General features: G+C 47.9%; 1 protein-coding gene across 7 annotated transcripts in view; it reads left to right on the top strand.

Moving 5' to 3' along the window:
• Kiaa1549l (KIAA1549 like) overlaps positions 1 to 12,994 on the top strand; it is a 279,877-nt gene that overhangs the window by 184,525 nt on the left and 82,358 nt on the right. For all 7 annotated transcript variants that reach the window (XM_052725831.1, XM_052725834.1, XM_052725833.1 and 4 more), the window contains 2 exons: positions 5,223 to 5,374; positions 8,735 to 8,906. In XM_052725831.1, coding sequence (XP_052581791.1) covers positions 5,223 to 5,374; positions 8,735 to 8,906 — 324 coding nt within the window. The remainder of the gene's footprint in view (positions 1 to 5,222; positions 5,375 to 8,734; positions 8,907 to 12,994) is intronic.

Below are 12,994 nucleotides of genomic sequence, written 5' to 3'. Positions count from 1 at the left end.
CAGCTGAACATTATGAAACAGTAAAAGCATTCTGTTTGTGTTTTTCAAAAGCCTCACAGTGGCTCTAAAATGAGAGAAATGACGTTATTGAGGCAAATGGAGAGGACAGCTGTTCGTAGGAGGGAAAGTGACCAGCCCAGCCATCAGAGTGTAGACAACTGAGAGTTCTGTTCTCCGTGTTCTGTGAGTCTGAGACCAAGGCACCGATAGGTTTGCGTCTTCCTCCCATCCCCTTGGCTTGGAGTCTGTCACCTTCGCCGCTTGTCCCCACTTGTTCTTCCCTGAGTCTGTCTGTCCTGACTTCCTTCTCTTATCAGGACACCAGACACACTGGATTATGGCCCGTGCTCATGACCTCATTTTAATTTCATTACCCCTACAAAGACCCTCACTCCAAATACTGTCACCCTCTGATACACTGGGCATTAGGACTTCCACACGTGAATTTGGGGAACATAGTCCAGCCCGTCAATGAGGAGGTAGGGAGATCCTTCCAGACATGGAAATGTGTACAGGGAAGCAGCTGCCCGAGCTCCCTTCCCTCATCCATCCTTCCCTCACTGCTGCTCCAAGCAGTGGCAGGTGGCCTGTTGCCTAAAATTCCATCCAAGTAGTTTCCACCCAGCTGCAAGATGGCTGCCTGTACTCTTTTCTAAAAGACAGTTCACCCACTGTCTTTGGTGGTCTTTGGTCTTTGGTACCCAGAGGTCGTTTTAACTGCTGAGAAGGCAAAGTAAAGAAGCATATTTTTAACAGACAGAAACCACTCTACCAGGATGCAAACCCTAGAGAGGCCGTGCCAACCCAGCAACACGTGTCTGAGCCAGCGGGTTCCATAATGGTACAAAATCGCGTGCCCTCCTCAAGCACGGTGCCTTTTCCTTCCCAGATCTTCCCCCTTCTCTGAACTTGAAAGTTTACATTCAGTGATCATAATCCATTCTTCAACACAGGCTGCCCTTGACAGCCACTGGTGAGATCCCATCTCATCTTCCCGTGCCTTGCCGTGCCTTCGTTTTGGTGGCCTTACCTTAAGGAAAGCTATGCACACAGTCTTGTTCCTGGGCTCTCCGGGGACGTAACCCTTCATGCTCACTCCCGTCACTTCCTTCCTCACTGCTGTTGCTGGCCCTGCAGTTGGTGATCAGAACAGAGTTGCTGCTGTCTCTCTGCAGCTGGCATCAGTCGGTGCTCGGGAGGAACTGGAACCACGGTTTGACATGACCCTCTTGCCTTTCATACGAACCACGACCACTTTACAAACTTCTAGGAAGCCTCTGCTAGTCTGCCCTATTATGAAAGGAGAGGCTGATGACCCACAGCCAGCAATGAGGGTCTTTACTTGGCCTTGGCCCCCACACTGTCACCACAAGCCCTGTCCTTTTCAATTTGTAGTAACTGCCCCTTTCTGGAGTTTCTATTACACACTCTGTGTGCTTTTGTCTCTTTTTCAACTGGACTTAGCTGGAGTATCTTGTACACTTCCTCCTCTGGCAGAGGGTGGGTCCTCTTCTGACGGAAAATCGCCAGCAATGGATGGCCTCTTCAGCTTCTCTTTGCAGAAAACCTATGGACTATCCTGCCATCTGAGGATCTTGCAATTTGTTTTCGAGAAATGAAGCAAGGTAGAGATATCCAGACATTGATGACTAGGGCTTGAAGATATAGCTCAGTCAGTTCAGTGTTTGCCTTGTAGACATGAGGGCCTGGCTTAGACTCCCCAGAACCCACGTCAAAGAGGAGGCAGAGGCAGGCAGATCCCTAGGGCTCACTGACCAGCTAGCCCTGGACTAATCGGCCAGCCCACTGGTCACTAATAGAGGTAAGAGCCTGTCTCCGATGTATACATTTGCCTTTGTTTCACACACTAGAGACGAAGTGGCTGAGATCCAGTAATGAGTGACTTTCTTCTCTTCTCATCTCTACTTCTTACTGGTGTGTCCTAGAGCCGGTCCCCTGGGGCCCCTGGGGCCCCTGGGGCCCCTGGACTTCACACACTCACCTGTAGAATGGAGGAGGAACACCAGCTGAGCACGAAGATTCCCGGAGTTTGAATGTGTGGGATTCAACCACAAATGAAACAATTTAGCTCAGGTTCAGGAGGCTGACCCATGCCTGCTAATGGATCTTAAAGCCCAGTGTGATTATAAATAAAACGAGAAGGGGGTGTCACAGTCTTGAATTTTTTAACCTAGCTCCTCCGAACACAGCAGGGGACTTGAAACGCCTCCTCTGCTCTGAAAATGTAGTGGCTGGGAGTGGGTGTTTAAGAGGGCCTTGGCCGATGTGCTGAGGGGTCTGAGCTACTGTGTCTCTGTGGGAGATGTGAGTACAGTCCCCTCCACTGCCTTCCGGGAAGGCAGGCAGGGTCAAGGAGAATGTGCTGTGGACCTTGGGAGAAGGGAGGGGAACCATGCGCAGGGGCACAGATCCCTTCCTTCCATGACATTTCTTCCTCTGAAGAATGTACCCAGCAAAGGGGGAGGAGCGGGGGCCTTGTGATAGAAACAGCTTCCACACAGCGGTGTCCTATAGCACCAGCGTTAAAAGTATTGTTTTCTGAATTATTTCTTCTTCACAATCAGTAGTTAGCTTAGTAGAAAACTGAGGCCCTGAGAAACTAGGTGGCTTGTCTCAGGAAGGGGAGCAGTGACGACTCAGGCTCACACCCCTGCTTCTGACCCCTGCTCCACCCAGCTGACACCGAGAAGAACCCACTCTTTCTAGAGAGCAGCAGTGGCACAAACTCCAGCCATCTAGGTGTTCATCACTGTCCTGCTCTGAGTGCTTCCCACGCTCTCCTGTGCTTTCCTAGAGACATCTTGTCATTTTAAAGAGAAATGGACTAAAAACATAGATAAAGTAAAATGTCACATTTTAAGCATCTTAAACTTACAATTGAGTGGCCTAGAGAAAGTCCATAATACAAACAACCATTAACTGCTACAGCATCTCCATCACCTAGAAGGCTGCCTATTGCCTTTACTTGGTGTCTGCCTTTGAATCATGACCGAGGTTCCTGTAAACCAATCTATGATGCCCCGCTCTCTCCTTCTTGTCCATTAGTTAGAAGTTATTTCAGTGGTCTGGCCTGTATATTTACTACGTGGGGTGTGTTTGAACCAGACTCTCCTGTCTGAGGTAGGAAACCCCTGTGGGACCTGGGAATCTGCAGAGCACTGACAGAGCAGTACAGCAGCATTCCTCTCTGTTTGCAGGGACTTGGTGGGCACACCATCTAGAGTCCCTCACCAGGGCCCTAGAGCTGTGCTTTATACCCTCCAGGGCGATCATTTGGCATTTATGGCTTCAAAGAAGTCATTGCAGAGACCCAGCTGTGGGTTTTATTTCTTTTTTGATCCGCGTATTAATGTCATTCTCTGAGTCTCATTTTTGACGGCTCGGTCTGGCCCTGTGTGAGATTCCATCATTGGTGCTGGCTGCATGCAACACCCGGCTTGATCAGCGGCTGCAGAGACAGCATGCTCTTTAGGAGGTATAGCAGGAATCTTAAAAGTTCTTATTAATAAAATCAAACCTGAGGCCAAGTATTGGGGTAAACACTGGAAGATCAGAGAGACAGAACAAGCCACAGCTAACCTCACCTGGCCAACTTCTCAGCTGATCCTGTTTCCTCAGACTGGAAGCCTCTGAGTCCTCATCCAGAATGAATCTCAGCTGAACTGCTGCTCCAAAGCCTGAAACCTTAACCAGCTAAAAGCTTCTAGTTTCTGGTCTTCACCTTACATATCTTTCTGTTTTTGCCATCACTCCCTGGGATTAAAGGCTCACTTCTTGGGATTAAAGGTGTGTGTCACCATGCCTGGCTGTTTCCAATGTGGCCTTGAACTCACAGAGATCCAGAGAATTTCTACCTCTGGAATGCTAGGATTAAAGGTGTGAGTGCCACCATTTTCTAGCCTTTGTATCTAGTGGCTGTTCTGTCTCTGACCCCAGATAAATTTACTAGGGTGCACAATATTTTGGGTAACACAATACCACGACAAGGAGGGGCTGTTTCTGTACAGTGGTGGATGGATGGTATTCATGATCCTGGACTGGACTGTGTTAGAACCAACTCTATTAAATGAAGACTCTTCTATTCCATTCCCATCCCCTGTGAGTTTTGATCACTTAAAAAAAACCCAATAATCAGTTTGAACACTTAGAATTTTGGGTGTGACTGTGTCTGAAGGCACTGTTTGCATGCTTGGCGGGAAGCTGTCCCAAAGGATGGAGTTGGACTCTGGACGTCAATGAAAACAGGCAGCTGTCCTTTAGAAAGCTCTAGAGAGGCCCTGTATTCATCACAGCTCTCCTCCGTGCACTAGCAGGGGCTTGCAACGCCACCATCAGTGTCTCCGGCTGAGATCTAACCAAGGAGAGGTGAGGGCCAGGAAAGGATCCCATGTACCTTCCACAGACAGGGCCAGACTGCCTTATGCATCCTGTCCCCTTTGATCCTTAGCGCCCATTAGCCCAGTGCTTGCTGTGAGGTACCCTTCCTTTTAGCAGAGGACTGGATTCCAGTGGCTTGCTGAAGGACCCGTAATTGACAAGAGCCAGAAATGAGAGAGGGCATACTCCTTCCATTAAGTTGTCTTATTCTTGAATGAGAGAGGACATGATGGGCCCAGGGCAGCTTTTGGGGTAATAAGGATCCTAGATAGTAGGGAGAGATAAAGATATTGAACAGCATAGTTTGCCCTAATGTGTGCATTCAAGTTCCAGCATGGCTCTGTGAATCCTTGACCAAGCTGTTGAGAAAGAAAAATAAACCCTGAGTTAGGGTTTGCAAGTGACAACCAGGCCAAACCCCAGTTAGCTGCACCTGCGCTTTGGCTGTGTCCCTGTGGACCCTTTGCAGGGTGTATCATCTGTAAAAGTTTGGGTTTGATGCAGCAGTGTGTGAGATGTCGCAGCTTACAGAAGAAAGACACAAGCTTTGGAGTTATACAAGCTTGGGTTCATACCCTGACTGCTACTTCCTCGATGTACTGTCTCAGGCAGGCCGCTAACCTTTCCAACATGTGTGACACATAGTAGGCAAAGATTCTTAACTCATGAGCTGCCTTGGAGGAGAAGTAGGTGAGGTTGGCCAAGCCCCACTGTAAGTAGGGCATGGTGGCCCTTCTTGGTTATGCAGGGCAGGTGGTGGTGTAGTTACTGAGTCAGCAGGGAGTCTGGGCTCTCAGCATCCCCTCTGCCTTCTGCATCCTCAGTGCTCCAGGGTGTGGACAACTCACTGGTGGGCCTGCACAACCAGAGCTTTGCCCGGGTCATGGAGCAGCGTCTAGCCCAACTGTTCATGATGTCCCAGCAACAGAGCCGGCGGTTTAAACGGGCCACCACCTTGGGAAGCTATACTGTGCAGGTAGGTGTGTGCACTGGGGGTTTCTAATGACTCGGGTGGTGGGATGTGTTTTATGAGACTAAACAATTACATGTGCCGCATCCATGCTGTCAACTGACTTAAGCCATTTGATCAACATTCCTCTGAAGTTTTCAAGGCTGACGGTCAGTCTTCCTTCCTTGTCAGTAAGTAGATAACCAGGAAAGGAGTCTGTATGCGTTTAGGTATTCATGAAGCAAAAAGTTCCCAAGTTACCTCTCACCCTCCTCCCAATATCTCTCAAAGAAACTACCAGCACAAGCCTCTCTGGATTAGTTTTAAGGGACATGGGTAGTCAAGACAGCAGCTGTCCCTGTGGGGGTTATCTACACCTCCCTCCACACCTTATCCAGTTCCTCCTAGAGTGGGAATGTCCTTAGCATATTTGAACCAACCCATGCAGCCTAAATGTGATTAACTTCCTGCATTACCACTGAGACTCCATCTCTAACATGCTATGCTAACTGACATAGCTCACATTACAGATACCCTCCTAGTACTGTGGCCTTCTGCTGGCCTATGAACTCCTGATTGACAGCCGACCAAGTGTGCATAGATGCACGAGTCGTGCTGTCTATGTGGAAATTGCAGACATTGTGCACAATGTGTCTGCAGATCACATCGCCATGACTTCTTGAAAGTCGTCCACCTCCCACCCCCCGCAGCATGAGTTGCATCACAGCCCTGGTAGACACTTCACGTCTCCTTATGCGCGCGCAGTCGTGAATTGCGCTCATTGTCCTATTGGATGTCAATTTGGTTCTGAAAGTTTGCTCCATGGCAGCCCATCCCTAGGTAAAAAGATGGTTCATTTCACAAGACAGGATTGTGATTTCCCCTCTGTAGGTCTGTTCCATGTAAGCCTTACAATCCATGCTTCTCCTAACGACAGAAAGCAAGTCACTGGTGACCACATGGCTGTGAAGTGGTTTGCATCAGTCCATGGGAGAGAAAGGACATCTTACAAGCCCAGTGCTACTTGTGACCCTAACACTTCTGCACGTCTCTGAGACTGCAGAGAGACGGCATGTCAGAGGGAAGCAAGTGGCGTTTCTTTCTCTCTGCAAATCTCGAGATATATATAGATGCTATAGATTGCTTCTGACCTCATACGTGGGTAAATCTTGGTAAGAAGTGCTATCAAGTTGGAAATGAGTGAGGTTAATAGATATTTGAATTATCACTCACCTCTGCCAGGTTGTTCAAACACTGCCCACCTCCTCCTCTCCCACTAGGGCAAGGAGTGACATGTCTAAGCCGCCTCCCCAAATCCACACAATGGCGCTTCCATTATCTTTCCACCCAGGGGCCTTTCTTCTGGGTTGAGACATTTATAAATGATGACGTCTCTTCATAAATATGGAGATTTAGATGGCTGGAACTTAAAGTTATTTCTGTAGTTGATGTGTCTGGGAAGATGGCTCAGCCAGGGGAGTGCTTAGGGCAGGGCATGAAGACCTGAGTTGGGATCCCCAGATCAAATATCCAAAACAGATCTTGGTGGCACACACCTTCAACACCAGGACAGGAAGGGCAGAGACAGGAAGATCCTGGGGCTCGCTAGCCAGCTAATCAAGCCAAATCAGTGCGTCCAGGTTCAGTGAAAGACACTCTCAAAAACCAAGGTGACGAAGGAAGATACCTAAAGGTGACCTCTGACCTCCACACAGGCAATCAGGCAAGAGCAACACACACACACACACACACACACACACACACACACACACACACAGCATTGATTTTTAAAATTATATTCCCTTTCTTGCTATCCAAGTTGAGCATGGTTCTGAATTTTGTATTAACTCAGTCCTGTATTTTCTGTATAGATTTTACCCCCCATTGTAGATCCTTAAAAATATGTCATGTTGTTTTTCCTGTTTTAAATTTTATATTCTGTAATTTGTAATCCACATTCATATGAACTGGTGTAGTTTGTTCATTATATTCTATTCAATGTATTCTATATTCTATTATTGTGCTCGCTAAATGAGTTATGACTTTCCATAACTCATTTGTTCAGTTTAGTACTATTGACTTTTGGATTTTTCAGGGGTTTTGATGTTGTTAATGAACTTACTATAAACATTTTTGTAATATCTTTTCATGTTCTATGAAACCCAATATCTGTAATGTATACCCTGAAAATACTATAATATAATGTTTATCATTTAATTGCTAATTCTAAGAGCCAAACGTTAAAATCCTAAATGTTCAATGTTTACCATGCCTGCAAACATACAACAGAACACCATATCCATATCATAAGATTATCATAATCATATCATATGATTATCAATCTGTAATTCCAAAAGTTAAAAGTAACACTCTAAATGTCTAACAATAAAGGGCTTGCTAGGCAGTCTTGTGAGGCAGATATTTGAATGCCCTGTGGAGAGAAATGTTTCTGCTTTTGAAACATATTGGGTCATTTAAAAATGCAAGTAGAAATGGTGGGCTGCAGACCTCTGAGATGGCTCAGCAAGGAAAGGCACCTGCTATCAAGCCTGAGTCCCTGAGTTCAATTCCCGGGACCCACATAGTAGGAGAGAACCCATTCCTACAACTTGTTCTCTGACCACACATGCATCATGTCACATGTGTGTGCATGCATGCACACATACATGTAAAAAATGTGAGTTGTGATTTTTGTTAGCAAGTTTGATAATTTTATAAGATAATAAAGAAAAGGTTTGTGTAGAGAATACAAAGATTAGGAACTAGAGCTCCAGGATGATAACAGTTCTTTGGTGTCAGAGGAAGGCTACACATTATTTTAATTTTTTTGTTGCTTGATGCTTTCCCATCTGAATGTAAATTTTGTAGTTTAAAAAAAAAAAAAGGCAACCCTCTACGTAGCTGATTTAGGAAAAGAAGTTTGAGTTTCCGAGTACTGCTTCTATCAGAGGTATCCTCAATTATAGGCAGACAGACCTTTTTTCCCCTTTCAGACAACTGAAGACTTTTTTAAATTAAGCACCTTGTTTGGGATAGCCTAGCGTGCCCTGAATTATCATGGAGGCCTATTTTCAAATGAGGCCAAAGCTCAGTGGAGACTGGGAAACGTGGCTCTTCCCTGTGTTCATGCCCAGCTTCAAACTGCTTTCCAGATGTTTCCAGCCCCACCTTCTCCCCCCAGTCTCTCATTCAGGGATAACAAGCTGGCATCCTGAGACTCTAGCTCTAGGGAGGGTCACAGGGCCGGTGTGTCTAGCCTGTGCCTGTGGGTCCACTAGGGCACAGCAGGCCTCAGTGACGGGATGAGGTGAGCCTTCTGATGGTCCAGAGGCCTGCAGGGCCTGTCCGAGATGCTCTGGCCACACCCTGCTCCTCTCTTTTTGAAAGATGGTGAAGATGCAGAGAGTTCCAGGACCAAAGGACCCAGCAGAGCTGACGTACTACACACTGTACAACGGGAAGCCGCTGCTGGGGACGGCGGCCGCCAAGATCCTGAGCACCATCGACTCCCAGAGAATGGCCTTGACCCTGCATCACGTGGTCCTTCTACAAGCTGACCGTAAGGACTCTGTTCATTCAGTGCTTTGATGGCGTTAATTATTTTCTTTGCATCCTGGTGGTCCTCCAAACCCTTATCACTGGTCTTACAGCCGAACAAAGTTTGGTTCTGGGAGGTTTGAAAATCAATCAGCAGCCGGGCGGGGGTGGGGGGTGGTGGTGGTGTTGGTGCACGCCTTTGATTCCAGCACTCGGGAGGCAGAGCCAGGGGGATCTCTGTGAGTTTGAGGCCAGCCTGGTCTACAGAGTGAGATCTAGGACAGGCACCAAAACTACACAGAGAAACCCTGTCTCAAAAAACCAAAAAAAAAAAAAGAAAAAAGAAAAAAGAAAGAAAGAAAGAAAACCAATCAGCTATGTTTTCTGTTAAAACAATAGGCTTTAGGTAAGTGATGCGGTTTGCAATATCTACATGATGGTAGGTGATAATGTCCCTTTGTCTCCAGGTGCTACCTCCTCTTCCTCCTCAAATCCAGTATAATCTAGCTCCAGAGAATAACTGCATCTGAGATCATGTTTACGTGCTGGGGGAATTAAAGATAATTTGATTCCGTGAACATTCAGTTCTTTTTGAACTATGCTTAGTACTGGAGGACATGAGAAGGACTGGTTTCTGGCTCTGAGGGACAGAGCTGTTGATGCGGGAGGCTGGCAGCGGGACACTGGTACCTCAGAGGGAGGGTTTGCTTTGAGGGGTCCTCTGGAACCAGAGGACAGAAGAAGCGTATTAAAACCCATCCACTCTCCATGGCAGCTACTGTACCACTTCTAGGCTCCGTTTCCTTACCTCTCATTCTAACAGGGCTCTGTTTATTCAGCTCCAAACTACAGCGGGGAAACAGGCTCCCAAAAAGTAGAATGACCTGCGTACCCATCACAGAACCAGCGCTTAGCCAAGACACCCGTCTAGATAGTTCCAACTTCAGACCTGTTCTTAGTTGTGTCTTACTTGAAGAGCTCATTAAAGGGAAGGGAAGGGTGTGTGTTCCAGAAAAACACCAGGAGTAAAAATGCAGAGGAGATGTACCAGGTGTGCCTAGAACACAAGTAGTGTAAGTGGCCTGGGGAAAAACAAACAAACAACAAACAGGTGGAGGGTTCGATGGAGGGCGTGGAAGCTCAGTGTCCATGTCTTTCTTGATGATGTCCACTCTCCCCAAAGAGCATCATTTGGTCCACAGCTGGCTCATGACTTCCCTCTCCTCCTTGTGCTCTTGCTTTCACTGGGGATGACTGTGTGACAGACATATCGTGCTGGGCTGTACCCCCTCACAGACACAACTGTGCTGAGGGATGATGACAGCTATTCTCTGCAGCCTTGTTTTTGACATGACACTTTCAGCTGTGAGTCTCTCCCTTTTCTCTTTCCCCTTTCTCTCTTCGGGACCTCTGTTCTTGTCAGTTTCTGGTCACTGCTTCCTGTGTTTGGTTGCTTTTTTCTGTGTAGGTTCCCCCAAAGTTCTGTCCTCAGTGTATATGCCTCTTCCCCCCACCCCTCCTGAAGAACAAATCTCGGGTAAAGGAGAGAGGTGGCAATGCTAGGCATGGAGCACCGGATGCATTCAGAAGGTTTTGAGCAACAGAGCTGACGGGGTTAAACAATAGATTTTCCTGGCAGGAAAAGAAGGAGGAGATCAGAGGGAATCAGGGGAGACTTGTGGGTATTGGCTTTAGCTCTGCATTTGTTGAGACGCAGAAGGTGTGGATTTCATGGCTGGGATGGGAATCAGGGAGTCGGAAGTTTGTTGGGTCCCTCCCGACTATCGAACATTCTTGAATGGAGGAGCAGGGATTAAGAAATAATAGATATGAAAGACAGAGATGCAGCCGTAAAACAAAAAGGCAGACACAGAATAGCATCGGGAGGGCTCTGGTCAATACCACAGTCACCCCGAGTTTATTTCTCAGGGCCTTTTTATACCCAAAGCAAAGTGGGGTGTGTGTGTGAAAGACCTCCCCCCTCAGTGACATCATGGTTCAAGTACAAACAAGTGTAAACACCTCCTTCAGTCTCAAGACATCTGGTAACCACACATCCTGTCATTCAACTTTGGAGGGCAAGACAAGCTCGAACTCTCTGACCTTGAGTCAAGATGGAATAAGGCCATGCTATGGAGTCTCTGTGGGTCCCCACAGAAGTTATACATTAAGTTTGAAGTGTCTGCTAGAGGACCACATGGAAGTCAAGAGAAGGAAGGTTGGGAACATCAACATACAGAGCTAAGGGAGCAGGTGGCAATGAGTGGGAGAGCAACTGAGCAGGAGTGAAGACCGTGAGACTTGCGTGAAGTCCATGTGTGGAAGAGCAAGAGCCAACAGAGGATCCTGAGGAACGGCAAGGGGCTGGCAGGAGATCCAGGGGACAGTGGGGCTTAGAAAGCAAGTGGAGAGACTGGAGAGATGGCTCAGGTTAAGAGCACTTACCGCTCTTGCAGAGGATGCAAGTTCAGTTCCCAGCACCTACACTGAGAAACTCACAACTGCCTGGAACTCCAGCTCCAGAAGGGAAGGGCACAGGCAACTCTCGTGGAAAGGGTGGATGGTTGTGCTTGTTTAGATCCCAAGAGGCAGTGCGATCAGATAGAGGTTGGCAGAGATGGAGATTGTTGGTGACCCATCTGGTAGTGGCTCTGGAAAGGTTGGTAAGAAGAGGATCATGATGACGCAATCGTGACAAATAGGGTGGATGAGTAGAACAGTCGTGTGGGGCACACTGAGACACTGGGTGAGTGGTTATCTGTGGGGATGCTGTCAAAGAGGGAGGGAGACTTGTCTGAGGCAGAATCCTCAGGTAAGCAAGGAGATCGGGCCTAGTGGACATGTGGAGAGGCCCTGCATGGACCTTCCTATTATAGAGAGACAGAGAACAGTACTAGGGTGCATTTGGTCACTGAAGCCCAAGGATGCATGCTGACTGGTTCTGTTCTCTTGGGGCATCATGAAGTTGACAGCTGAGCTTAAGGTTGGAGCCGGCTTTAAGCCGAGCCAACTGGCTAGCCCAGCACAGCAGGCTGCCAAGGCCTCCCCATCCTTGTTTTCTCCACTGTGTGCAGATAATTCCTTCTCCTCTTCTGAAACCCCAGGTCCGGTGCAGGGGAGACAGCTCAGTGGGTAAGAAAATGGGGGTCTGAGTTCAAACCCCCAACCATTCACGTAAAAAGCCATGTGTGGCTGTGTGCGCCAATAACCCCAGCTTTGTTGAGGGTAGAAACAGGAGGATTGCTGGGACTTGCTGGCCCCCAGCACAGCTCTAGGTTTAGTAAGAGACCCGACCTCAAGGCAATAAGGCAAAGTGTAACGGTGAAGGATACCTAACATCCTCTTCCGGCCTCCATGCATATGTGGCAGGAACACTCATCTAAGTCTACACCATACATACATATCCTAGATCGTCCTGCCGCCCTCTCTAGATGCCCCCAGGACACCATTCACTGGACACTCTTCGCAGCCTGGCTCACTGGCCCTTCCTCTCCATCATTTCTCGGTCCCAGCTGTATGCTCCTTTTAGTCTCTTTGTTCTGGGACTTGCCTTCCCGCTCCAGATCTGTGGTACAAGGGAAGGGATGAAAAGAACTGTCCTCGGAGACTGCCAGAGGTGAACTCACACCAAGGGAATGACGGGCTGCGGCCAAGACGACTTTGAGACAGTGCTTGGCGGGGACAATGGAAGGCACAAAGAGAAGGAGAAAGAAGAGGAGTTCACCTCAGGTTAGGTGTGCAGAGCCTTCTGGAAACCAGGCTAGGTGCTGAGGAAGGACAAGGAGATCGGACGAAGGATGCAACTCCCCTGCCCACTCCCAGAGCCACCTCACTCTGACCCCTCACCTTCACTTCCTTGTCTCCAGTTCACTGACTCCTTCAGGTCTCTTCAGCAACCCCCACATCAAAGCCATTCTCCATTCCTCTGTTCTCGCCTGCTTCAGCTACAGCAGTCGCTTGCTTCCCCATCCTCACGGTGATATGTACAGTTCTGTGTCTTCCACGCTGCCATTAGAATCACTGTAATCACATTTGGGTTCTGCTCTTACATAAACTCCATAAAAAATAATTATCATCTCTCCATCATCTATAGAATAAAGTGCACATTCC

This window comes from Peromyscus californicus, unplaced genomic scaffold (assembly GCF_007827085.1).
Source record: "Peromyscus californicus insignis strain IS unplaced genomic scaffold, ASM782708v3 Scaffold_7__1_contigs__length_154581171, whole genome shotgun sequence".
Classification (NCBI taxonomy): Eukaryota; Metazoa; Chordata; class Mammalia; order Rodentia; family Cricetidae; genus Peromyscus; species Peromyscus californicus.
The sequence above is the reverse complement of the archived record's forward strand: the minus strand, read 5'-3'. Positions and strand labels throughout refer to the sequence as shown.